This window comes from Bubalus bubalis, chromosome 16 (genome assembly GCF_019923935.1).
Source record: "Bubalus bubalis isolate 160015118507 breed Murrah chromosome 16, NDDB_SH_1, whole genome shotgun sequence".
In the NCBI taxonomy this organism is placed as follows: Eukaryota; Metazoa; Chordata; class Mammalia; order Artiodactyla; family Bovidae; genus Bubalus; species Bubalus bubalis.
In genome coordinates this window covers 528,779-556,438 of record NC_059172.1, presented here as the reverse complement: position 1 = coordinate 556,438, position 27,660 = coordinate 528,779, and the positions used below count along the sequence as shown (strand labels likewise).

General features: G+C 43.5%; 1 protein-coding gene across 3 annotated transcripts; it reads left to right on the top strand.

Moving 5' to 3' along the window:
- Positions 1-290: 290 nt before the first annotated feature.
- On the top strand, positions 291-23,456 carry LOC112579528 (membrane-spanning 4-domains subfamily A member 8). Of its 3 annotated transcripts, none has more exons than XR_006545195.2 (6): positions 293-858; positions 2,010-2,130; positions 4,698-4,795; positions 5,880-6,027; positions 9,754-9,810; positions 23,328-23,456. XR_006545195.2 is itself a non-coding variant. In XM_044929047.2 (5 exons), exons 2-5 carry the CDS (start codon positions 4,748-4,750, stop codon positions 23,406-23,408), a joined length of 330 nt encoding a protein of 109 aa, XP_044784982.1. In that variant the 5' UTR covers positions 291-858; positions 4,698-4,747; the 3' UTR covers positions 23,409-23,456. The 3 variants fall into 3 exon arrangements, 1 of the variants encoding a protein (XP_044784982.1); XR_006545194.2 differs by having other exon boundaries at positions 296-858; positions 5,880-6,023; XM_044929047.2 differs by lacking the exon at positions 2,010-2,130 and having other exon boundaries at positions 291-858; positions 5,880-6,023.
- The last annotated feature ends 4,204 nt before the right edge of the window (positions 23,457-27,660 follow it).

Genomic DNA, 27,660 nt, shown 5'->3' with positions numbered 1-27,660 from the left:
TGATAAAACAAGGTCGCCAAGTGTCATCGTTGAGGCTGAGGGATGACTCCATGGGATCCACAGTATTTTTCCTGCATGTGTGAAACGGTCCATGATAAAATGTTAAACATAAAACTTTCAAATGCACCTCATCCCACTCACAGGTAAAGCCTAAGCCCTAGGAAGGCCCGTGTGGCCCGCTTCCGCTCCTCTCTCCCTGCTCCAGCCTCGCCCTGCTCCCGCGCCCGCATCTCCTCCCGCGCGCCGGCGAGATCCTGTCCTCACCTGCTCTGGGCCTTGGATCAGATGCCCTCCGGAGGAATGACTTTCCTGACTGCCCTCGTTTACATATGTGTGTGTGCGCGCGGGCGTGTAGCTGACTGTATAAAGGCGGTGGAATATGTAAAACCTTCCCTCTTCAAAGCTCTACCGCAGGGGCCTGTGCGCTTCCAGCACTGCCGTCATCTCCGCTCCACAAAAGAATAAACAGGACCGACCGCCGTCAGCGGACCTTATTTGAATCATGTGAAACGCGCGGTCTCGAGCAGGCATTCCCGGGGCGCCACAGCCCCGCGCCGCCGACCCTCAGTTGCGGGGCGCGGGGACCGGGCCGTTGGCGACGCTGTGAGCACGCGGCCCGTGCCCTCCGCGCGTGCCCCGGTCCGTGAGGCTGCCCGCCCGCCACCGCAGCCTCGGCCTGGAGCCCGGGGCCCGCTGGAGTCCGCGGGGCCCCTCGCGCGGCGCCCCCCGCAGCCGGGCGCAGCGGGGCCGCAACCGCAGAGCTGGGCCGGGAGGGGGATGGGGAACCTGCGCCCCCGGGTACCCGGCTGCGAGGCCCGCGGGCACAGCCTGCAGCGTCGCGCCGCTGTGGGCCTGCGTGTGAGTTTCGGGAACCTTGGTCGGTGGGTGGCTGATGCTGGGAATAAACTTACACGGCTGGGGGATGGGGGTGGGGTCGGGGGTGGGGCGGGCCAGGATGTTCCCAGTAACCCCACGGCCACAGTGCTTCCCAAACCACATACAGTTGGGAAGAACCCAAGTATTCATTAGCTACTTTTGGTTTATTCCTTTCAATATCCCCTCTTCAAAGCGTGTTTTCAGTAACTCAACCATTTTACACACACAGCATCCTCAAAGGTGCAGGCAAGTTGGCTAACTGAGAGAACAGAGTCTAGTGAATTGGGGATCCCAGCGTCGTGGAGCAAGGCGTGCAGTGACTCTTGCTTTCCACCTTTCGGCCACACCCCCATGTTTTCTGTGCTTTTAGGAGATAGGTGTTCGGTTTTGCAATCAAAAATACATGAACAGAAACTCATATTCTTGAGGATAGGAATGGTTGATTTCCAAACACAGCAAGTTAAGAGTTCTGACTGTGCTCTCTCTCTCTTAGCTGAGTTCATAAGCCTTGTTTGGGAGGATCTTTTTTGTTTTTTTTAATTGGAGGATAATTGCTTTACAATGTTTGTTTCTGCTGAAAACGGGAATCAGATATAAGTGTGTGTATATATATATACACATATATATATATACACATATATATACGTGTACATATATATCCCCTCGCTCCTGAGCCGCCCCACTGCACCCACACCCACCCCTGTAGATGGCCACAGAGCACCAGCCTGGACTTCCTATGTTATATAGCAGCTTCCCACTAGCTATGTAAATGGGCCACAGAGAACTGAAACGTGGTTCTTCTGGAAATTACTTATTGCAAATCAGCTGACCTGCCCATAGACGTTCAGTTTGACACTAGATATAAAAACCAAAGTTTGTTTCCTCTGCCCCCAGGCTCTTGGTACATGCTGTATGTCCTAGTCAGCCTGTTCTTTTTTTCTTGAATCCACTTGCTCCAGAGAATGGCTGTACTTGTCTTTGTGGTAATCTCCCGGGACACCCAAACTTAATTCAATAAATGCCAGAGAAACTACACTGTACGGGTGACCTTCCCAAACATAGGTTACATGACCGGTGTAAACAAATCTATCTACTGTGGTAACAGATTAACAGACAGAATTTTATTTTGTCAGGTTGATTTACCAAGCAATTATCAAATTTCAACAATTTACAAATACATTGCTAGAGCCAGACACTGCAGCCTGTGTGAAGCTTCGCGGCACCAAAGACGTGTACAGGCAGATGCTTAAAAATGTGAGTGTAATAATACTCGGTAGTGAAAATGTCCATGGTCAGCAGCGGACGGGGTGCTGCGCAGGGAGAAGACAGCGGAGGTCAGGTCGTACCCTGCCCTACACGGCGGAAAGAGCCCCCGGCCTGAGGGAACCGGGAGCCACTGATCTTAAGTGAGCAATTTCCACATTTGATCCCCAGTTTAGAAATGCCATTGTGGTCACAGGCCAGAGACTGGATTTAAGGCTTTAGGTTTCTCCCCTGTGGTCGCTGGGTTATTGTTTGCTACTTTCCTGTTCTTCAGTGAGTTATAACTGGGGGGTGTACCCCGTTGGGCCATCAGACAGTGGGGGTCGTGAAGCTGTGCTGTTGCAAAGAAGCCCCTTGCTGGAGGCGTAGGGCAGGCGCGGGCGGGGGCCTCAGGCTCCCGGCCTCGTGGGGCCGCAGGCATGGCGGCGGCCGCTGCCGCACTGGGTGTATGGCCCACAGACAGCTTCTGTGAGCTGATCGCCGTGGGCGCGCTAGGGTTGCTGCTGCCGTGGCCTGGGAGTAAACTCATGATGGCAGATACTGAATTCAAGGGAGTGATTTTAAATAATTACAGGAAATAACCAATGAACTTGTTCCTAACAAGATAGAGAACAGATATCGAAAAAAGTATCCCAAACTGTAACAGGTGAGTGGGCTCTCACACTCAAGTAACCAGAGGAAGGTTGAAGGGAAATAGGAAAGAACACTTAACTATGAATTCATTTTGATTTTCAAGTATGTGCCAGTTCCTAGTATTTGCCTCTCAAACCAACTCTGTGGGATCATAAAACATTCTCAGAAATATTTGAGTAGGATTTGGGTCAATTAGTAATTGACATAAGGGCTTCCCGGCTGGCTCAGTGGTAAAGAATCCGCCTGCCAATACAGGGGACATGGGTTCAATCCCTGGGTTGAGACAATCCCTTTGAGTAGGGGATCCCACTACTATTCAAATACCAACCCACTCCAGTACTCTTACCTGGAAAATTTTGTGGACAGAGGAGCCTGGCAGCCTACAATCCATGGGATCGCAAAGAGTTGGACAAAACTGAGCCACTGAGGGCACACTAGTGATTGATATAAGCAAGATTTGAACTCAAACATGTGTCACTTGTCCCACAATAATATATTCCATTTTCTCTGTTTCACATGTCTTTGGTACATCTATTTAATAATTTATCCTTGAGAATTGATGGGTGATGTAAATTGGAAGAGAAATAAATGTAAGTAAAGATTTTGAAATCAAGAACCTAGGTATCGAGTTAGCTATTGACAAAAGATTGAGGAAAAAATCTAAACCAGGGAGAGAATGAAGATCCATCAGATTTTGGATAACCAAACAATTCTCAAAGTCATAGGATGATAGCTATAGGAAGACAAAGCACAGATAAAAAAAATTACTTTGATTGCAAGTGACAGAAAACACCCATGTTAGCTTAAGCAAAACAAAGGAAACTGTATTTTAAGGATATGTATATGTCATCCAGCACCCAAGAGCAAAAAGGCCTCTAAGTTTCAGGAAAGGGTTGGAATTAAGAAGTTGAAAGTCATCAGTTTTCTTGTTCTTTTTCCTCATTTCTGATTCTTCTGGATATCCTTTCAGCCCATATAGTAGAACATGTCAGTGCTCTCTAAGAGTTTATATATTCTTATCAAGAGACAATCCCAGATTAAATTGTATGTTTAGAACAAACTAGCTTTGTTCTAAGTATACAATTCCTGGGAAAGAGGCACTGGTGGATGCGACTGGAGGCAGATTCCGCCGCCCCCTCCAATCAGATGTGATCAGGGAATAGTTCCTCCAGATGTGGAGGATGAACCTGCGGTGAGTGGACCATATACCCCCAAAGGCATCCATCAGAGATCAGTCATTCGTGGCTGCCACCGCTTTTGAACATCTTTTCTTTTTTATTGGTTGCTAAATTGTGAAAGCTGTCTTTCCGAAAGCTGAATCAAAAAAGTAAATAAATCAATCCCGCTGCCTCCCCTGTATTGAGAGTCAAGGCATTTGATTGAGGTTCTTCCAATCACATCTCATGCCCTGAAATCCAATTTGGAGGAGAAAAACAAAAGCTGGTCCACACTGGGCACCAGTCCCGCTTGCTCAGATGACGGCCCAGGGAGCAGGGACGACCTGACTCGGCAGCAGAGTCCTGCGGAGGGGTGTAACGAGGGTATTAGTCTCCTCGGTCTAGGCTGGTGCTTTCGCTCTGGGTCCTGCTCTACTACTTTATCCTCCCGATGATCCTCTGAGCTCACTAGTGCCTAATACCCTATCTTGCGTAAGCCAGTCAGATTGAATTCTGTTGTCTGCATCTAAGAATCCTAAGGACTTTTAAATAAGTGTCTTTAAGGTTGGTGAAAAGTCGATAAAGTCTAACAGGACAATTAAAACTTTTTAGCTTTGTCCAAGAGAGCATATTAATAAATTGATTTTTAGTTATTATTTCAGGGAGTTATTTAATTGTGAAAAATTAGAGAAAGCAAGAATAAATTTCTCAGTGACTTTAAAGTGGCTTATACAAGAAAATAATTATTTTTTTTACATTTTCTTCTAGAATTAGATTTCATTCATTCTCTCTAACGCCTATGTTACGTTTTGGATAAGATGCCACCAGAACACCTTGTGTTGAAAAAAGAAACCAGAATGTTGGGGGTAAGGACCAAATGCTACTTGAGTGGATAAATGATGGTGATGTTGCAAGTTCCAACTATTTTTAAAAAGAGACAGTGACTCCTCTGTCTCAGCTACCCAATGGAAGAGAGTTGATGGAATGAGTTGCAGCAACCATACCTCTATGATTTTCTCTTGTCTGTCTATCTGTGTGTGCTTATAAAGAGTTTGAAGTAAATCTGAGACTGTGGGTCCTAGAGGAGATGATGAGGTCAGGGGTTATAGTCAAGAGATAAGCTGGATCGCAGGGCTTTGTGGACATTGATCGCCTCACAGCTCTGTGTTCTTGACATACTCCTTGTACATTTATTTCGGGGAAGATGAATTTCTAGGCCACTCTTTCTACTCCTTTGTCCCAACAGAACCTAAAATGCTATGTCTTTCTTCATCACACCCCCTAATTACTGGGGCCTTGAGTCAGATCAGAAACCAGGGCTGTAAGATGATACATCACACCTCAGGAAAGTGTCTAAGATCACTGGGGCTGGGATCTTAAGATTCAGCAGGTCTGGTTTTGAGTGGGCCCCCACCAGCCCCGCTCATAGTGCTGAAAGTCAGAACTGCTAACTGACTGAAGGGCATGGGGATGGTAGAAATGTATCAGAGGAAAGAACTGGAACTGAGAATGGTGCATGCAACATCAAACAGGCAAGAGGAAGGAGAGGCAGGAGGGCCTAGGAGCCTCAGCTCTTCTCTCAGAGCCCGAGGGCCTCCGGCCAGCGTCCTTCTGATGTGGGCTGTGAATAAGTCCCTTATTAGGGACTTATGGGGCACCTTCATTTGCCTGAAAACAACCACACTTGTACATATCACTAACAACTCTCATGATTGATCCCTGAGCTGCAGACAGAGATTCCAAGTGCTTTGATGGCTGCCACCTTCCTCCACCCCCTTGGATTCTCCCCAGTATTTGATAATTTCTAAGGCCAAGTAAGAATAGTAGTGGAGAGCCCTATGATTCAGAAACATGGCATCTATACCTCCCCAAGCCCTTCCTAGCACCCAAATTGTAACTTTCTTGGCATTTTATGTCTGGGTACTTGATTGTGATCTTCTTTTCTTGTAGGCTGTCCAAGTAATGATTGGCCTGATCAACGGTGCTCTGGGACGTATCTGGCTACGTTTTTATATCAGACAATTTGAAGAACTTTCCGTAGAGTATAAGCCTATAGCCTTGCTATCAGGATACCCATTTTGGACATTCTTGTTTGTAAGTAAATAATCTCACTGGTGAGCATTCATTCGTTTCTTGAAGATACTCAGTGACTGCTTCTGTGGCCAGGCAATACGAGAGAGATACCATCAGTGGAGACATATAGTCCCTGCTGTCGATTCTTCTTGTGTCTGTTGAAGTCATTTTTAAATGACACATTTATATATAAAATTCTTCCATACAAATATCCTATTTAATTAAGTGAATGTTGAGCCCAAGGAATGGTAAGTTTCATAAAGAGCATGTTAGTCAAGAAGGCGATGGCTGGCGACTGCCGGGCTCCCCCGCAAGGCTCATGCTTGCAGATGAAATAGGCACGCTAACAGCCAGAGCGTAACTGCTCAGGCAGCAGAAGGGACTTTTAAAAGTAGTTCATCAAAAGAGCAAAGACGAGGAAGCGGGGTGTTCCTGGCATAAGAGATTCGGAAGGATTCCACAGGGATTACTAAGGGATTTGTGGTGTTGTTGTTGCTCACTAAGTGATGTCCAACTCTGCGACCCCTTGGGCTGTAGCCCGCTGGGCTCCTCTGTCCTCCCAGGACAAAATCCTGGAGTGGTTTTCCATTTCCTTCTCCAGCGGATCTTCCCAACCCAGGGATCGAACCCACACTTCCTGCATTACTAACAGATTGTTTTACAGCAGAGTAAAATAGTCCATCTTCTTGACCGTCCCCCAGATTTCTCAATAGTATCTCCTATCTCACAAAAATACTGTCAGTTCACCGGCTTGGCAAACATCTACCAAATACCTGATGTGGGCCAGGCTCTGTTCTAAGGGCCTCAGTCATTACACTCACCTAGGCCCTCACAGGCTCTGTTCTAAGGGCCTCAGTCATTACACACACCTAGGTCCTCACCTTAGATCAAAAGGACTGGTGGGGGTGGATAGAATGTAGGGGAAGGTGAGGACGTATGAGCTGAGTGCGGGTTGCAGTTTTTTACAGTGTATTCAAGCTTCATTAGGAAGAGACATTTGAGCGAAGACCTGGAGGAGGAGTGGACCTGGTGAGTCCCAGGGATATCCGGGGGCAGAGCGTGCAAGGGCAGCAGGGCCTGGACTGGCAGCCGCCCTGTAGGGCTCGCTGGACACCAGGGAGGCTGGTGTGGTCAGGGTAAACCGAGCTAAGAGAGGACCGGTAGAGAGGAGGCCGGGTCTACATGAGAGGGTAGCTGAGAGGAGACCAGTTAGAGAGGTCAGCTCTGTATGAGAGGAGGTACTGGGCTGGCCAAAAAGTTCCTTCATGCTTTTAAATAAAAATAAAAGACACATTTTTCACCAAGAACTTGGTTGAGCAGTGTCTTCACCATCTTCTTCCACTACCTTCTGCCATTTTTTAAGCAACTTCATGATTCCATCTTCCCAAAACCTTTCTTTATTTTTGAGAAAAGAATTGTTCCAGGTGTCTTTTGCAGTCTTCCAAAGAACTGAATTTTTTCCCATGAAAAGAATTTTGTAAAGACCGAAATAAATGGGCATTCGAAGGTGCAGTGCTTGGTGAATACAGCAGGTGGAGCAGAGCTTCGCAGCCAAGCTGTAACAGTTTCTGCCTGGTCGTCAGAGAAACGTGGTGTTGCAGTATCCTGATGGGAGACTGAGCATCTTCTGTTGACTAATTCTGGACACTTTTCTTCCAGTCCTGCTTTCAACTAGTCTAATTTGATCCTTTGCAGTAGCAATTTCCTCTCCCAGAGGGCTCACTCACTAAGTAAATGCTTATCATGCAGATCTCAGCTTAAACGGCACCTTCTCTGAGAGACCTTTTTGAAAAACCTCTTAAAATTCCCCCGCATGGTACCCTCTATCATATCTTACCTTTCTGATTTCTTCATACTTTAATATGACACGGAGCCTTAATATGTAGAGGCCCCGTGTATCTGGGGCTCCTGCACTGTGGACAGTCTTTTTTTTTAATGTCATACGTGCAGTTTTTACCAATGGAAAAAACATCAGTTCTTTATTGAAGGATAATTGCTTTACAGAGCTCTGCAGTTTTCTGTCAAACTCAACATGAATCATCCGTAGGTACACATATATCCCCTCCCTCTTGAACCTCCCTCCCGTCTCCCTCCCCATCCCACCCCTCTAGGTTGATACAGAGCCCCTGTTTGAGTTTCCTGAGCCATACAGCAGATTCTTGGTGGCTATCTATTTTGAGGCACCAAAAACAAGTGTCTTTAACTAATTTCAGAAAATAATAAAATATTTAGGATAAGTTCCTTTGCAAGTCAATGTGTGATTCTTACTTTTCAAAAACTAAACTGCAGATTAGATGTTCTTAAATACTATTTTCTGTTCATAAATTGTTTTCAATAGCATATTGACTATTCATTGAAAAGACTCACTAAATTATAACTCTGTATTTTCTAGTGATAAAGCTGGTAGATTCAATAAGAAGTTATTAAATGAAACTAATACAATTTTATTTACCCTCCATGCCAGAGTCATGTTAAAAATATTCCATCCAAAACACCAGTGTATCATAAATCCAGTAATGGTGTTCTCTATCTCTGTAAAAGAAAACCCTGGGATTTGTTATTAATACTAGATAATTTTTTCAGGGGCCATTATAGAACTACAATAGGAATTTTGGTATTTCATGCAAATTCCTCTCAAACTTCTGTTACCCTTTGAAGAAACTTCAAAAAAGAAAAGAAATTAGTTCAAATTGCTCGAGAGAAAACTTCAAAAGGTATTAAAAGTTGGGCTACTCTTTTGGGGAACCCAGAAAAATAATTGTGATACAAGGAAGAAAGCCCTAACTTATTTCAGTAAGTAAGACATATGTAGCTTTCTGATATATAATAAAGAACTTGACTCCCTGGTTTCTGGAGATAGCCTCTAAATTCCTTTGAATTCCCCAGGTGATCAGAATATCTTTCTTATTCACGGTGGGCCTCTCATATGATACCTGAGTTTTGGGGGGCTGGCCATGCCAGAAAGACAAACCTTGAATATATAATGGAACCCTATAATGAAACTCTGAACAGGTGAGTTTCCTGGTTGATGATACACATTGATGTGCCACAAGGGTGTTGCATGCTGAGGACACAGAAATTTTATGCATAGGACCATCCCAGAGGTCATCTGATGCACCTCTTCATTTGGCTGGTCTGGATTTGTATCCTTTGTGATAAAATTATAATCAAAAGTATACTACTTTCCTGAGTTCTCTGAATGAAATCATCAAATCTGAGATGGAGAGTGGGAACTACATATTTGTTGAGGGCTCCCCTGGCGGCTCAGTGGTAAAGAGCTTGCCAATGCAGGAGACTCAGGTTCGCTCCCTGGTCTGGGAAGAGCCCCTTAGAAGGAAATAGTAACCCACTCCAGTATTCTTGCCAGGAGAATCCCATGGACAGAGGAGCCTGGCGGACTACAGTCCATGGGATCACAAAGAGTTGGACGTGACTTAACAACTGAACAAGATATTTGTAGCCACTTGGTTGGAAGTACAGGTTGTCTGGAATTCCCTGAGCTTGTAGCTGGTGTTTGAAATGAGGACAGCCTCACTGAGTGAAAATAAAAACTTATAAACTATTTTCAAATGTAATAAAATTGTTATGGATTCTTCATTTAGCAATTAATGAAGTTGATATGATGCTATATTTTACTGACTTTTCATTAAACTTATTAATTTTTCTAAAAAGGTGTTGTTATTGAAGTTGTGAGAAGAAGTCCTTGGATGATAATGAAAAAATACTTATGTCTGCCTCTTTTCATCCTCAGTTTATCGTATCAGGAGTTTTAACAATACAAACAGAGAAGAAGCGTTCCCCAAATTTGGTGAGTCAAAATAATTGAAGGAATTTTTTTTTTATTTAATTTGTCAAAAGCAAGAGTATCATAAAGAGGAGATACCACTGCATCTTAAACAGTATATATCTATCCAAAATACTAAAATGCAAAATATTGTTTTATAATATTTACAATTATTTTTAATAGATGTAATCCAACAGAATTCTTTGCTAATTTCACAAAATATTAAAATGTAGAATGCATGAAACAAACCAGAAAATCAGATGTGAAGTTTTAAATAAGGTATGTCATCCTTTCAAGTTGATATGTCAACTACGGTAGAAGACGTGTACACGGGTGCATGGAAGCCGTGGGAGAAACATATGTGTGAACAGCATCATAATGGCAAATCAAGTTAAGGGTTATTGAATAGTTTCTATGTGCTGGATGCCTCAGTACGAGCTTTTGCGCATTCTCTCTCTCACACACACACGCTAGCAGAGTGGGTAATATTATACACCCATTTTATTTGTTTTTTAATTGAGATAGAGTCGATTTCCTCTTCGTGGATCACAGCCTTGTCATGGCAAAGGGGCTTGTGTTCTCAATGAAGCTATGAGCCATGCGTGTAGGGCCACCCAAGACAGATCATGGAGAGTGCGGACAAAACGTGGTCCACCGGCAGAGGCAGTGATGAACCACCCAGCGTTCTTGCTGTGAGAACCCCCTGAACAGTATGAAAAGGCAAAAAGACACGACAGCAGAATATGAATCCCCCATATCAGGAGGTGTTAGATGTGCTGTGGAGGAAGAGCAGAGGGCAATTACTAATAGCTCCAGAAAGAATGAAGCAGTTGGGACAAAGCAGAAATACACTCAGTTGTGGATATGTGTGGTGGTGAAAGTCAAGTCCAGTGGTGTAAACAATATTGCATAGGAACCTGGAATGTGAGGTCCATGAATCAGAGTAAATTGGACGGGGTCAAGCAGATGGCAAGAGTGAGCATCTACATCTTAGCAATCATTGGAACTAAAATGGACCGGAAAGGGCGAATTTAACTCAGATGACCATTGTATCTACCACTGTGGGCAAGATTCCCTTTGAAGAAATGCAGTAGCCCTCACAGTCAACAGAAGAGTCTGAGATGCAGTACTTGGGCGCAGCCTCAGAAACGACAGAAAGACCGTAGTCCCTTTCCAAGGCAGACCATTCAGTACCACAGTAATCCAAGTCTGTGCCCAGCTACTAATGCTGAAGAAGCTGAAGTTGACTGGTTCTGTGAAGACCTACAAGACATTCTAACGCTGGCACCAAAAAAGGTTGTCCTTTTCATTGAAGGGGACTGGAACGCAAAAGTAGGAAGTCAAGATAAAACTGGAAAAACAGGCAAGTTTGGCCTTGGAGTACAAAATGAAGGAGGGAAAAGGCTAACAGAGTTCTGCCAAGAGAACACAGTGGTCATAGCAAACACCCTCTTTCAAAAAAACAGGAGAAGACTCTACACATGGACATCACCAGATGGTCAATAGTGAAGCCAGATTGATATGTTCTTTGTTGCCAGAAATGGAGAAGCTCTTTACAGTCAGCAAAAACAAGACTTGGAGCTGACTGTGGCTCAGATTCTGAACTCCTTATTGCCAAATTCAGGCTTAAACTGAAGAAAGTAGGGAAAACTCTAGGCCATTCAGGTATGATCTAGTAGCCCAGACAGTAAAGAATCTGCCTGCAACGCAGGACACCCTGGTTCAGTCCCAGGGTCAGGAAGAGCCCTGGAGAAGGGAATGGCAACCTACTCCAGTATTCTTTCCTGGAAAATCTTATGGACAGAGAGCCTGGTGGACTAAGGTGCAGGGAGTTGCAAACAGTCAGACATGACAGAGCGTCGGCCCTGCTGCCGTGAATGCACGGCGGTGGCGACAGTGGGGGGAAGGAGTGAGACCTGACGGACGGGCGCCCGAAGAACTACGGACCGAGGCTTGTAACGCTGCGTGAGAGACAGCGTGGAAAACCATCCCAGAGGAAACGAGATACAAGAAGGCAAAGCCATTGTCTGAGGAGGCTTTACAAATAGCCGAGGAAAGAAGAGTGAAAGGCAAGGGAGAAAGGAAAAGATATCCCCAACTGAATGCAGAGTTCCAGAGATTCGCAGAGAGCTAAGAAGGCCTTTGTACATGATCAATGCAAAGAAATAGAAGAAAACAACGGAATGGGAAAGATTAGAGATCTCTTCAAGAAAGTTGGAGAGATCAACATTTCATGCAAGGATGGGCATGATAAAGGACAGAAATGGTATGGACCGAACAGAAGCAGAAGAGATTAAGAAGAGGTGGCAAGAACACACAGAAGAACTATACAAAAAGATCTTAATGAACCAGATAATCATGATGGTGTAGTCACTCATCTAGAGCCAGTCATCCTAAATGTGAAGTCAAGTGGGCCTTAGGAAGCATCACTACGAACAAAGCTATGGAGGTGATGGAATTTCAGCTGATCTATTTCAAATCCTAAAACATGTTACTGTTAAAGTGTTGCACTCAATTTGTCAGCAAGTCTGGAAAACTTAGCAGTGGTCCCACGACTGGAGAAAGTCAGTTTTTATTCCAATCCCAAAGAAGGGAAACACCAAAGAATGTTCAAACTACCATGCAGTTGAGCTCATTTCATATGCTACCAAGATTATGCTCAAAATCCTTCAAGCTAGGCTTCAGCAGTCTGTGAACCCAGAACTTCCAGATGCTCAACCTGGTTTTAGAAAAGTCAGAGAAATCAGAGATCAAATTGCCCACATTCATTGGATCATAGAGAAAGTAAGGGAATTCCAGAAAAACATCATCTTCTGCCTCATTGACTACACTAAAGCCTTTGACTGCAGGGATCACAACAAACTGTGGAAAATCCTTAAAGAGATGGGATTACCAGATCACCTGACCTGCCTCCTGAGAAATCTGTATGTGGGTCAGGAAGCAACAATTAGAACTGAACATGGAACAACAGACTGGTTCCAAATCAGGAAAGGAGTACGTTCAGGCTGTATATTGTCACCCTGCTTACTTAACTTATATGCGGAGTACATCATGAGAAACGCTGGGCTGGATGAAGCACCAACTGGAATCAAGATTGCCAGGAGAAATATCAAGAGTTGGACACAACCGAGCCACTGAACTGAACTGAACTGTGAGCTTTTTAGCCTTTAGGCAACCCTTCTGTTGATGGGTATGACTGTGTCCTGACTCTGCTTGTTGTTCGGCCTTAGGCATCTCGGCACTGGAGCCTACAGGCTGTTCTTGGCACGAATGAGCCAATGCGGCAGCCAGCAGCAGCAGCATCTGCACAGCTGAATGTTCCCCGGTGTGTGTGACACCAGTGTCTGTGTCATGAGCATGAGCTGCAGCCGCCCCTGCCTCTCCAGGAGACCCTGCAAGACCAGAGATAGGTCTGGCCTAGGCTCCTAGCAAATTCCTGCTTTTGCCATGGATCCTGGTGCATGTGAGATTCTTTACAGTGAAGTCTTTATTTTCTGCAGTCCTGTGAAGCTGCCACAATTAAGCGCTGCCAGTCTTCAAATCTAATCAAACTGATCACTTGGATCACAGCCTTGTCTAGCTCAATGAAATTATGAGCCATGCCATGTAGGGCCACCCAAGACAGAAGGGTCATGATGGAGAGGTCTGACAGAATGTGGTCCACTGGAGAAGGCAGTGGCAACCACTCAGTATTTTTGCCTTGAGAACCCCATGAACAGTATGAAAAGGCAAAAAGATATAACACTGAAAGATGAACGCCCCAGGTTGGTAGGAGCCAAATATGCTACTGGAGAAGAGTGGAGAAACAGCTCCAGAAAGAATGAAGAGGCTGAGCCAAAGCAAAAAGAAACTGGGAAAGGGGTACGTCAAGGCTATATATTATCACCTTGCTTATTTAACTTATATGCAGAATACATCATGTGAAATGCCAGAATGGATGAAGCACAAGCTGGAATCAAGATTGCTGGGAAAAATATCAAGAACCTCAGATATGCAGATGACACCACCCTCATTGCAAAAAGCAAAGAAGAACTAAAGAGCCTCTTGATACAAGTGAAAGAGGAGAGTGAAAAAGCTGGCTTAAAACTCAACATTCAGAAAACCAAGATTATGGCATCCATACCCATCACTTCATGTCAAATAGATGGGGAAACAGTGGAAACAGTGACAGACTTTATTTTGGGGGGGCTCCAAAACCAGTGCACATGGTGACTGCAGCCATGAAATTAAAAGATGCTTGCTCCTTGGAAGAAAAGCTATGACCAACCTAGGCAGCATATTAAACAGTAGAGACATTACTTTGCTGACAAAGGTCCATCTAGTTAAGGCCATGGTTTTTTCAGTAGTCATGTATGGATGTGAGAGTTAGACCATAAAGAAGCTGAGCACCGAAGAATTGATGCTTTTGAACTGTGGTGTTGGAGAAGACTCTTGAGAGTCCCTTGGACTGCAGGGAGATCCAACCAGTCCATCCTAAAGGAAATCAGTCCTGAATATTCATTGGAAGGACTGTGCTGAAGCTGAAGGTCCAATACTTTGGTCACCTGATGCGAAGAATTGACTCATTGGAAAAGACCCTGATGCTGGGAAAGACTGAAGGCAGGAGGAGAAGGGGACGACAGAGGATGAGATGGTTGGATGGCATCACCGACTCAATGGACATGAGTTTGAGTAAACTCCAGGAGTTGGCGATGGACAGTGAAGCCTGGCATGCTGCGATTCATGGGGTCGCAAAGAGTCGGACACGACTGAGCGACTGAACTGAACTTATCCTCCTTCCTTCCCCGAGGGAAGCATGTTTATGACTTACTAAACTGTGCATATAAATAGAAGTCTGCTGTGGAGCAATGAAAAGGAGAAAGCTAACGTAAAGAGTGAGAGTGAGCGTGGGTCTGACAGTGCTGAGTGAGGGGAGCCAAAAAGAGAGCAATCAATACTCATTGTATTACACGTGTATTTTAATTATACTTGCATGAAAAGAATTGTATACCCATTGTACAATTTTTAAGGCCAAAATTCACCTCACTGCCATTGGAAATTGTTACAGGATTCCTAAAATTTCTTTTTATGTTTATGGCTTTAATGTTTTCAGAATGGCATGTCTTCAACAATGAAAAATCAAAGGAATTGGTAGATATTTAGGTAAATATAGATGAATATTGACTCCATGAGATAATAGAGATAATACTTTGCAAATTTCAAAATATATGAAGAAGCCAAAATACTCGACAATAGTATGAAGGCTGAAATAGAGAGTTAGGTGGTCTAAGGTCTCTGCATTGTCTGGGCAGATATTAAAGTATCAGTCACTATTATGCTTCAGCATTTAAGAATTTTTTGTTAAAGGAGTAAATGAAATGCATATATGCAACATCCAAAACAGAAGCCAGAGAGAGCTATTGGGATCTGGGTAAATTTGGAGGTTGGGGAACCCATAGAGTAACTTTGGTTCTGGAAACATCAGATATTAAACAAATCATCCACTTTAACATGTATGCCAGGAAGGGAAACTGAGAACTCCGTCCCGGCTTGTTTCTTTTACATGTGATTAGTTGACATTTCGTGTCTGTTCCAGTTGAAGTGTGCCATAAGGATGAACATGAGCAGTTTTTTCCTTGCAGTGCTTGGTCTAATTCTAATTGGATTTGAAATTACACTCTTTTTATTTAAAAGAGAAATGATTTTTTGGCAAGAAGTAAGTACATGTTATCTATATATATTTTTTCTTTTACAATTAGCGACTTTAAATTTGAAAATAAGCTGAGAGGGCTTTGGTGCTGCCCTGATGTGGAAGTGATGGAGGCTGTTAATGCCCATTTGGCGTGGCCGCAGACAGTGGCTGCAAATGACTGAGCAGATCCTGAAAGCTGAGGCGGCCAAGCTGCAAGGCCTCAGTGAGGGCCTCGCATGAGGTAACTAACACAGCAGACAACACATGTATGATACACGTATCCTACACATATGTTGTTGTCATTCAGTCGCTCAGTCATGCCCGACTCTGTGCAACCCCATGGACTGCAGCACGCCAGGCCTCCCTGTCCATCACCAATTCCCAGGGTTTGCTCAAACTCATGTCCATTGAGTCGGTGATGCCATCCAAGCATCCCGTCCTCTGTCGTCCCCTCCTCCTCCCGCCTTCAGTCTTTCCCAGTGTCAGGGGCTTTTCCAGTGAGTCAGTTCTCAGCTGCTAGCCTCACCATTTGTGCATAACAGGTTCATTCCCAGATGCCGGAGCTCTGACGTTCTGTGAACGTGCTGTTCAGGGCTCGTGCATCCGACACAGCGAGTTCTAAGACTAGGAGCCTGTCACTACAGCCTCTTCTTCACGGTTTACCAACTTGGAAATTACAGGGTCTCAGCTTCTTTCCTCCCAGGAGGCTGCTCTGTGAAAATTTGCCCACATGATCCCCAACAACCAGTTCTGTCAAAAACCAGTTTTGTTTACCAAAAGGAGCATCTTTGTTCAGGCTCTCAGTACCTGTTCTTCTAAGTGAAAGTCGCTCAGTCATGTCTGACTATTTGCGACCCCATGGACTACACAGTCCTTGGAATTCTCCAGGCCAGAATACTGGAGTGGGAAGCCTCTCCCTTCTCCACCGGGTCTTTCCAACCCAGGGATGAAACCCAGGTCTCCCACTTTGCAGGTGGATTCTTTACCAGCTGAGCCACTAGAGAAGCCCAAGAATACTGGAGAGGGTAGCCTATCCCTTCTCCAGCAGATCTTCCTGACCCAGGAATCGAACCACGGTCTCCTGCATTGCAGGCAGATTCTTTACCAACTGAGCCACCAGGGAAGCCCGTAAGTGTTCAAGAGAGAGTCAGAAAAGATCTGCCCAAGTAACTTTCTGAATCTTTCCAGGCAAAGAAATGCAGCAACTTCTTGATAAAAACAGTTCTTTTTTTCTCCACTGGCACTCAGCTCATATTTTTATACTAAATCTGTTTTCATGATAAATGTTGACTAAAGACACATGTATACATATTATAAGATGTAATAAATTATAAATGAATTATTTTTTAATATTGTATCTTATTCCACATAAGTTTGAAAGAGGTTAAATATCTATAAATTAATTATAACACAATTGAAATTAATTTAAAGTGAGCAAGTATTAAGGAAATGTTTATTAGCTTCCATTGTCACAAATATATAGTATGGTTTTATATATTAGTTTGAAAGAAAATTGCTGATACTAGACCATTTCTTATCTACAAAAGATATTAATTCAGGGTGGTTCAATCCTACATATTAAATTATTCCAACATATGCGGTTTGAAGTATGTTCCTTGTGAAATCATTAGGAAAATAATATTGTAAATATGTCGGTTTTGGGATCCTATGAATTTTCAAATGTGAGTCACATTGCTATAAGCTCCCTGGTAGGGAAAGTGAAAACGAAATTCAGTCATTACACCCAGCCCACCCTCTCTGTCCGAGAAAATGGGCTCAGGTGCCTTAGCAGTAAAGAATCCTCCTGCCCAGCAGGAGAAGCAGGTAATGACCCCTGGGTTGGGAAGACCCCCTGGAAAAGAAAATGGCAACCCACTCCACTATTCTTGCCTGGGAAATCCATGGACAGAGGAGCCAGCAGCTACAGTCCACGGGTCGCAAGGCGTCATATAACTGTTAGCAAGCTGCTAATGAGGCTTAAATGCCCCAAGACTGAAAGAGTTGCACCACAGCCCACTCCCAAAACGTGCATTTGGAGATAGAATGGCAAGGGGAGTCTTCTCTGGCCATAAAACAATTGATTTGAATCTTGAAGAAAGGCAGATTTTCAAGCAAATACGAAGTTTCATTAACATAGTTTAAGAAAAACATTTCCATGAGTAAGCATACTGGTTTGCTGAGCCATTATCAGCTCAAGGTTTGAGAAAAGGTTAGTTTTAGGCAGAAGAGATTTTGAGGAAAAGCAGATTCCAAAGCAAATACATAGTTTCATTAACATAGTTTAGGAAAAACACTTCCATAAGAAAAACGCATTAGTTTAGCTTCTCAAAGTGAAGTTCCCGCCAGGTGTTGTCATGGCAACACAGGGTTAAAGGCGCCTCCTTTAATCTGGAGTAAAGAAAAAGAATGTCTGTCACTTGTAGGTTGTTCTTCCTGCCGCCTGGGGACCCCTGGTCTTCCTACCTGAGTGTTAACTCTCTTAAAACTTTTGCATCAAGTGCCAAGAAACTGTGAACCAACAATGCTGCTTCTCAGTGGTCTAGTTCAATCAAAAGATAAAGCCTGGAGAGCTGGAGCATTAATGAGATTATGTACTCCTAGTATTTCATAAATAAATCTTGGATCATTGATAAGAATTGGTTGTTAGGCCATTCTCAGGTATATGCTATTCTGGAATAACTCAAACATGAAGACATTTGTAAGGGCCTGAAAGTTGTAAAAATTAGAAAAGATGGTAGTAAGTTTTATGTTTTTAAATGGAATTTGAAGAGCAATGTTTTCATATAGATGAATGGCGAGCCTTGATTAACTCTGAAATATTTATAGTTATAGTGGAGACTTTTTTTAAGCCCACATTCCAGCATATAAATGAAGTTTCAAATATTTTACACAATAAATCATGTGAAAAAATATTTTAACTGAAATTTGGAGGGGAGGATTACATCACTCAAGTCAGGCATAAGGAAACAGTAACACTATTCTAAAAAGTAGATTCAAGGATCGTAACTTCCTAGTCATCTCACTGGGAAAATTAGTGGTAAAATTAATCAAAAATAACTAAAGAGTGTTCATTCAGCAACACATAATGCTAAAAAAAAAAATAAAGTGGACACAGGAATTGTATGAAATTGTTAGGCAAGACAGTGAAATTGAGGGACATTTACCCAAATTAATCATTTTTTAAAAACAATTGATATCCAATATTCTCAGTGGTGATCATTTGTGCAACCAGGTATCAGTGTGGACCACTCCTGCTTCGTGGCAATTAAACAATGTCTTTAGCATTTAGGGGAACACCTGTCCTCTGCTCCATGTAAAGTATGCCTACATATCTTCCAAAAGGCATTCCAATTATTAGAATATCATTTCAAACCTAAGCGAGACCATACCTAGACCACTTTATGCCACTGATTATCAGATCTTCATTACCTGTCAGAAAATCGATTTCTGCTCATCCCAATCCTGTCATATTCACAAAGATCACCATTTGTGATAAATACATCCAGTATAGTGCAGTTTGTTCCAGTCTGCAAAGCGTGAACAGAGGCCTGAGTAGTCTTCTTGAACGCTGCTGCTGACAGGGCAGGGTGGAGAGATGCGCGCAGAACAGTCTGGTGGTGTTTACCATGAGCCAGCTTTCTTGAAATCCATTTTAATCACTCAAAAGATGAAAAGAGTGCTATGAGCCAAAAATGTGTAGCAAACTTGAATAAATTATATTTCTATATATTAGCTTGCTACAAAAGTAATTACAGTTTAACACTGAACTTTGCTGGTTGATATTGGAATATATTCTTAAATATTATAAACATTATATAGATACTAAGTATCTAAATCATAAAGGTTTTATATAAATGAAAATAATGTTTAGGGCATGATATTAAATGGAACAAATGGGATAATATACCATTTACAACTACACCAATGTTATGGAAACACAGAAATGAGGTACAGAAATCTTGAACCTGGGATTCTGGGAGCCATCAGAGAACTAGGGTGGGAGACACCCCATAGCAAGGGTGGGGTGAGGAGAGAAGGGGACCTGGAAGCAAGCTCTCAGTCCCTCCACCCTTCAGGACTACTTACTGGCTGTGCCATTTTAACCCCTTCAAGTCACATTCTTCTCTAAGATGAGACTAATGCTTCCAATCACAAAAGGTTGTTGAGTGAACTCAACAGTAATGCATATAAAAAGCATAGCATAAATGTCTAGCCATACAGTAAGTACTCAAAACAAAACAAAAAGTCTGCTACAATCATTATCATGTAAACAGTCAAAACCATCCAAGTTGTATTAAGATGGTGGACTATTACAGGTAAAGTTTTCTATTTTGTAAACATTTTACAATTTTGTATTACCTTGATGATGTGAAACATTTTACAAATGTAAAGGTCTGTGAGGAATATAGAGTTATTTTTTGTATTTAGAAAACTGCAATGATTCTTTCTGTGTATTTGTGGATATTCTCCATCATGGAATTGATCATAGCAAGGAAAGTGGTCAAATGGGGGAATGAAGCATTTTATCGTCACAGATATGTAATACGTAAGTATTTCATTTATCTGGTGAATTAGGAAGTACTGGCTTCTGTTATGAACCCATCAAGGGGATTAAGGTTTCAGCAGGAATTGTTTGACTTTGTGTTGTCTCTGAATAGTGAATATGAGCTGCAGCTTTCTGGATTCCATATGTCTATAGAGCAATGAAGATAAACAGTTCTCTTCAGATAAAATTTTAGGATTGGGGTGTATGTGTCTGTATCTTCATGAGAAAGTAGAGTAGGAGATGCATCCTTTTCTGCCTGGAGTCTGTTTTATTTGAAGTATAATCCTAAGGAGAGTGATCCGCTGGCTGTGTGACCTCTAATTGTCAAGTAAAGTTTAGATCCCTGAGAGGCGGGCATCTCAGAGCAGAGGGAAGATACGAGGGGAGAAGTAGGTAGTGACAGGTCCCTTTATCAAACACGGCAGGTCCTGGGAAAATAGTGATACCAGATTATTCATCTGTCTGCTCCAGTATCTCCTGGGGATTGGCCAACAGCAGCCTTGGCATTCAAACTCATTCACAACTCACTGAAAGTATGTCAGCCTTCGATGGGAGAGAAGGAATGGAAATAATGAACTCAAATTACCTGAAGGTAGAGCAAGACAACCTCAGGTCAGAGCTGTGGACTGGCAGCTGGGAAAGCTGCAAGCCCTGGCTAGTCAACATTCACAAAGCTCTGCTCTGACGGGACAGTTGGGATTTGCATGATGTATTTTAAAATAACCCTAAATAAAGGAAAGCCTCTCAGAAGGATATTTAGCATATGGCTGGACACCTACCAATAGTGAGGCTAAAGATTTAGGTAACATTTTAAAGGCATCAGCTACCAAGAAACCTGGACATGGAACAACAGACTGGTTCCAAATCAGGAAAGGAGTACGTCAAGGCTGTATATTGTCACCCTGCTTATTTATCTTATATGCAGAGTACATCATCTGAAATGCTGGGCTGGATGAAGCACAAGCTGGAATCAAGATTGCCAGGAGAAATATCAATAACCTCAGATATGCAGATGACACCAATCTTATGGAAGAAAGTGAAGGACTAAAGAGCCTCTTGGTGAAAGTGAAAGAGGAGTGTGAAAAAACTGGATTAAAACTCAACTTTCAGAAAACTAAGATCATGGCATCTGGTCCCATCACTTCATGGCAAATAGATGGGGAAAAAATGGAAACAGTGACAGACTTTATTTTGGGGGGCTCCAAAATCACTGCAGATGGTGACTGCAGCCATGAAATTAAAAGATGCTTGCTCCTTGCAAGACAAGCTGTGACAACCTAGACAGCGTATTCAAAAGCAGAGACATTACTTTGCCAACAAAAGTCCATCTAGTCAAAGCTAAGGTTTTTCCAGTAGTCATGTGTGGATGTGAGAGTTGGACTATAGAGAAGGCTGAGTGTGAAAGAATTGATGCTTTTGAACAGTGGTGTTGGAGAAGACTCTTGAGAGTCCCTTGGACTGCAAGGAGATCCAACCAGTCCATCCTAAAGGAGGTCAGTCCTGGGTGTTCATTGGAAGGACTGATGTTGAAGCTGAAACTCCCATACTTTGGCCACCTGATGAGAAGAACTGACTCATTTGAAAACACCCTGATGCTGGGAAAGATTGAGGGCAGGAGGAGAAGGGGACAACAGAGGATGAGATGGTTGGATGGCATCACTGACTCGATGGACATGAGTCTGAGTGAACTCCAGGAGTTGATCTGGACACGACTGAGGGACTGAACTGAACTGAACTGACCAAGAGACCAAGATCGCTAAGCTCTGTATTTTTTGGAATGAAATTCAGTCCACATGCTGAGATAAAATATATCTGGGGCCGTATTAATAAAGATATAGCCTCAGAACAGGAAGGAAAAGAAGGAAATAGCTGAGTCCCTACCCAAGAAAACAAATGCTAACATCTGATCATTTCAGTTCCCTACATACATTTACCTAGTGTTATCAGGTTAATTCAGAACGGAAATTATTTAACTTTGAAAACGTTCATAAGGAGAAGAAAAACCTAACCAGGGCGGGGAGCTTGGTGAGGCTGAAATGCAGTATTGGAGAGAAGGGGTGAGAGGCATGGACCCAGCAGCGGCTGCTGGGCTGGGTCCCAGGTCCTCGGGCTGTGAGTGACGCTGGCTGAAGCTGGAATCGTGGGGCGTGGAGAAGAGGAAGACAGGAGTGAGAGATGTTGAGGAGACAGTAACACAAGAATCCTCTCTCACCCATGCAATCAAACGTGTGATGGGAGGTGCTCCATTTTTCTTTAAGTGAAAATGTTTTACCATACAGCCTTGTATAAGATCACACTGCACAACATGTGGGTGTGAAACTAGTGTATTGTCATATGATCGCCATTATGGTGACTAGCACCTCTATCATGCCACGTAATTATCATTTCTCTTTGTGATTGGCATAAGTAAGATCCAGGCTCTCCGTAAGTTTGACGATTAGGATGTAATACTGTTGTCGTATTCAGTGCGCCGGGCCAAAGTTTGCAAGCTGATTTCAGTCCCTGGGTCCCTACGTCTTGACCCTCTTGCGGAGAGCTGGTTCATGGGAAGGAGAGAACCAATAGACCGTGGAATGTGAGGAACAAGCGAGAGTCATCAAGAAAATTCCGAATGTAAAAGTACGTTTTGTGTGTCGTTTACGCCTACACCACAACAAATGCCACTGGACCAGGTGCGGTTTTGTGCTGACCACAGTGAAGCAGTCAGGAACGTTCCATTTATTCTAAATCCTTTTATTGCATAGTAACCATGAAGCGTGGCGTTAAGTTCTTAATACTTTAAATTTATTTGTTTGACCAGAAAAAATAAACATCCTTGTGTGTCTGGTGTAGAGGTTTAGTGTGTATAAAGCATGGTCACTGGCTTCTAACCTAAAAGAAAAGGAAAACATCAAAAGCTAAATATGTTGATTCCTGAGGGGAGAAACCTTCAACGGTGTAATTCCCATCCACATCCCTTCCAGGATGACCTCCAAAATCCTGTAGTCCTACATAGACAGTCCTCTCTAATCAATTTTTCAGATGTGAGCCTATCTGTTCAGAGACGAGATGACTCAGGAAGAGGCTTAGAGTCTCTGAGAGTCCAAGTGAGAATTGCCGTTCTTAGTCAAGAACAAGCCAAGAAGAACAGAGATGAGTTAGATTTACTTGACATGACTGAGTCCTCCCTGTGGGTGCCCCGTGTGCTGTGTCTCTGAATCACCATACAAGGTATTTAACTGGGAAGAACTTGAGAAGTTATTTAGTAGGAAAATTCAATGACTTAGATTAAGACCATTTCTTAAAATGTATTAACGATCAATCCACTAACACTTTGCTTATCAGGTCCTTGATACAAGAAGTTCCTTTTATTACATACTAAAGAACGGAACCATCAGGGCCTCGGTCCAGAGTGAAAAAGTTTAATGGCAAATGAAGAACATCACCAAAAGTACAAGCGGCTTTCTAAAAACCCATTTTAATAAAGTTTGTCCTGTTGTTTCTTTTTCCCCATCCTGTAAATAAACATTAAAATGGGTGACTCGGTTTGTATTCTCTGTGGTTTGTATTCTCTGTGGGGGATGTTGAATGTAATGTTTTCTCAGTTTGGATCTGGTCATCTTGAGTTAAAGAGTTCTTTCATCCAGGAAAACCCAGTAACCCACAGCCTGGACCTTCCTTCCCCGGCAGAGATCCCAGAGCAAAAAGAAGCAAACCTATCTGAAAGTCATACACTTAGAAGACACCACCGGATTCCAAAGGAAGGAGGAGAAAGTGAGCGGACATCTTTCAGGAGCAAACCCGGGCAAGACCAGAAAGGGGGAACGCAACTGGTGAAGATCCCCGTGACCCGTGGGGCTAGTCGGGGACATCAGAGCTTCCCCATTTCCAGACCTGAGGTCCAGTGGATCACAATACAGGGGGGAAACTCCTGAGCCTCCCTCAGTGGATCCTTCACCCACCAGACGAGACTTCAGAAACCCAGCTTGCTCTGGCAAGTGACCTTGACCAAGGAACACGTGTGAAAGCATGGTCAAAGCGGTATTGTCGAGTGGTAAGATGAGGATTTTATACACATATGTATATCCCTGAGGAAAACTAATATAAACACTTACATAGGAAACTAAATCCACATCAGTCTATGACTGAGAGCTAGCTTTTTGAACCTCAATATTGGGAAAAGGGAAATGAAGACTTTTCGTAGCATTACAGAAAAACGTAACAAATTTGGAGAAAAATAAACATAAAAAAACTTCCACCTTGAAGTCATTCCCTCAGGATAATACTGAGCATGTTCATACTTAATACTGATGTGCATTTCATGCTTGCTAGGCATCTAGCTTATTAACTCCTCCCAGTGTTCTTAGCCTGATACACATCGTTAGCTGTGAGATGGGTCTTGCCATACACCTTCCCCAAATCAGGAGGCAAAACCTCATATTCCTGAAGGCAAAGAATCAACTAACAAAATTGTGTTTTAGATGTTGCAAATCTGAGCTGTGGAGAATTTGTGCTTAAACCATGATACAGATGAGTCAAGGCTTAGAGACACATTGATCTCCCAACAGGAAGAGAGCCTTGTAAGTAGTATTCCTCTTGTTCTGTGTTATGAAAATCCGTGTGGGGAGCAGGAATTCATTTTCCCTTGTGGGTTGCTCTGGAGAGGGAAACAGTCCCAAGTCTGTGTTTTATTGAATACTCAGGATTCGGAGATCCACTAATGATCCCAAGTGTCACACACACTCATGACCAGGTGGACTGGCGAAAACGCACCAGTTTAGCCACAGACTCTTAAAAAAGACTTTCTTCAGCCTGGAAAGAAAGTGGCAACAACATTAATGCTTTGATGGCTCACACACAGTGGTTACTGCAAGCACCCGGTTAGAATGACAACTTAGAGCCAGCAGTCCCTGATTCTGTTTGCCAGAAATAAGTTGTAAAGAAGCAGAGTTCTTCCAACTCAGAGGGATCGCTGCGCTGAGGCTTGCCTGGCTATGCGGTAGTATATAAAATATGCTTGATTTCCACATGGGAAAAAGAAAGAATGAAAGGGGAAAAAGGCCCCAGGGAGAGGGACAAGTTCAAAACAGGCATAATAATAACAAGATGGAGACAGGGAGGAAGCATAATTTTGATGGGATAAAATTTTAAATCCTGACTCGAAATCATTATTTCATTGTTAATGGTAAAATAAGCAAAACTATAAGATCCCCATAGTCTTGAGTAGTCTTTTTGGGGTCAACGATAGCACTAAACATGTTTCTGAGTGGTCACTCCTCAGGGAACGTGTGGAAAGTCGCTTAGCTTGCCTTAAGGGAGAAAGCATGTTTCAGTCCCCTGTGTCTTTATCAAGTTAAGACCGCAAGAGACAGTGCCCTCTGGGTTAACATCAAATCCTCTGTTAACAACAGCATAGCCTGCAGTGGGAATTCCTAATAATGGACTTTCATAGCCGTGAGAAATCCCACACGAATAGCACCTGGAAAAACAGCATGTATTAAGAAAAAATCTCCTTGTTACAAACCCCAAGGCCAGACCCGGAAGGGAGTATGATTGGGGTCAGGGAAGCATGGACCTTGGAACACTGGGTCGACGCCAGGCGTGAGCGCTGCCTGCTGACTGTTCCAGCCCAGAAGGGAAGGGCCTGGGTAAACACAGAAGATCTGGGCCATGTCAGTGTCGGCCCTGACACTTAGGAGGAGGTGATTAACACGGCATGTGTCTTAAGAAAGACAAGATCTGAGCAGTCTCATAGTCTGCAATCAGGAACAAAAGCTGGGCTGAGCGGACTCTGCACCTCGGTCCAGTAGAGGCTACAGGCATCCCAGCCCTTTGCACCAGCTTTCCAGCTCTGTCTTCCTTCTCCCCGCTCCGGGGGCCATTAGGGCCAACTCCCCCGAGGCAGACAAAGCACTGTGAGGGTCTCGCTTACCCCTATACTGCCCTGGTGAGGGAAAGACTGTTAGGCAGTTAGTGTAGAAGTCAGAGCCTTGGTTCTTTTTTCTAGTTTCCATTGTAATTCTCTCACATAAATGTTTTTGGCTCCACTAGCCTAAAGCTGTGTTTGTTCCAGTTTCCAGGCATTCAGAAGAATGCCTCCCTGGTCTGGAGGGTCATAAAACATTCAGACCCAGTACAATCATTAACTGCTGTTCAGTTTATCATGGAGTATAAAACTCCAGGTAGACAATTAGCTCCTAGGCTCCAATAGTATATGGACTGAGAACTCCCAGATGTTCAATCTCTATTTAGAAAAGGCAGAGGAACCAGAGAGCAAATTGCCAACATCCACTGGATCATCAGAAAAGCAAGAGTTCCATAAAAATAGCTACTTCTGCCTCAGTGACTACAGTAAAGCCTTTGAGTGTGTGGATCACAAGAAACTGTGGAAAATCTTAAAAGAGATAGGAAAACCAGACCACCTGACCTGCCTCCTGAGAAATCTGCACACAGGTTAAGAAGAAAGACTCAGAACCGGACTTGGAACAAAAGATGGGTTCCAAACCGGGAAAGGAGTATGTCAACTGAACTGATGATGTCACAGGTTAGCTTTTTAAGAAACCACCAGTGTTTCCCGAGGTGGCTGTGTGATTTTACTTTTCCTTGGCCGCGCGCTTCCCCGAATCCTCACTAACACGCGTGATTATCCATCGTTTTCATTCCAGTCTTCCCTCAGGGATGTGGTATGGATTCTCACTGTGGTTTTGATTTGCATTTCTCTGACAACTAATGTCGTTGAGCATCTTTTCATGTTCAGTTCAGTTCAGTCGCTCAGTCGTGTCCGACTCTTTGCAGCCCCATGAAATGCAGCATGCCAGGCCTCCCTGTCCATCACCAACTCCTGGAGTCCACCCAAACCCATGTCCATTGAGTTGGTGATGCCATCCAACCATCTCATCCTCTGTCGTCCCCTTCTCCTCCTCGACTCAATCGGCTAATGGTGTATCTTTTCAGGGAAATGTCTATTCAAATTCTTTGTCCATTTTATTTGTCAATTCACTGAATTGCAAGTTTTCATACATTTTGTATCCTAGACCTTTGTCAGAGATGTATGACTTTCTTCCAGTCAATGAACTGTCTTCTCACTTGCCTGTGTCCTTTGAAGCACAAAAGGTTTTCATTTTTTATGAAAGTCTGTTCTTCAGTCACTGTGTCTCTTTGCGACCCCACGGACTACAGCATGCCAGGCTCCTCTGTCCTACACAATCTTCCCTGGAGTTTGCTCAGATTCACGTCCACTCTGTTGGTGATGCTGTCTTTCCTCTGCCGCCCCCTTCTCTTTTTGCCTTCAAGTTTTCCCAGCATCAGGGTCTTTCCCAATGAGTCAGCTCCTCAAAGTATAGTGAATATTCAATGTTGACTTCCTTTAGGATGAACTGGTTTGATCTCTGTGCAGTCCAAGGGACTCTCAAGAGGCTTCTCCAACACCACAATTTGAGAGAATCAATCCTTTGGCACTCAGCCTTTTTATGGTCCAACTCTCATGTCTGTAACTACTGGAAAAAACCATAGCTTTGACTATACAGACCTTTGTTGGCAAAATAACGTCTCTGCTTTTTAATAAGCTGTCTAGGTTTGCCATAGCTTACCTTCCATGGAGCAAGCATCTTTTAATTTCAGTGTCTGCAGTCACCGTCCATGTGATTTTGGGGCCCAAGAAAAAAAAGTCTGTCAGGGC

Bases quoted from the DNA above. Each gene is read 5' to 3' on its own strand.
- LOC112579528 (XM_044929047.2), top strand. From the start codon at position 4,748: ATGCCACCAGAACACCTTGTGTTGAAAAAAGAAACCAGAATGTTGGGG. The intron at 4,796-5,879 runs GTAAGGACCAAA...CTTTTCTTGTAG, and splicing joins AAGAAACCAGAATGTTGGGG to GCTGTCCAAGTAATGATTGG. The intron at 9,811-23,327 runs GTGAGTCAAAAT...TTTGCTTATCAG, and splicing joins AGAAGCGTTCCCCAAATTTG to GTCCTTGATACAAGAAGTTC.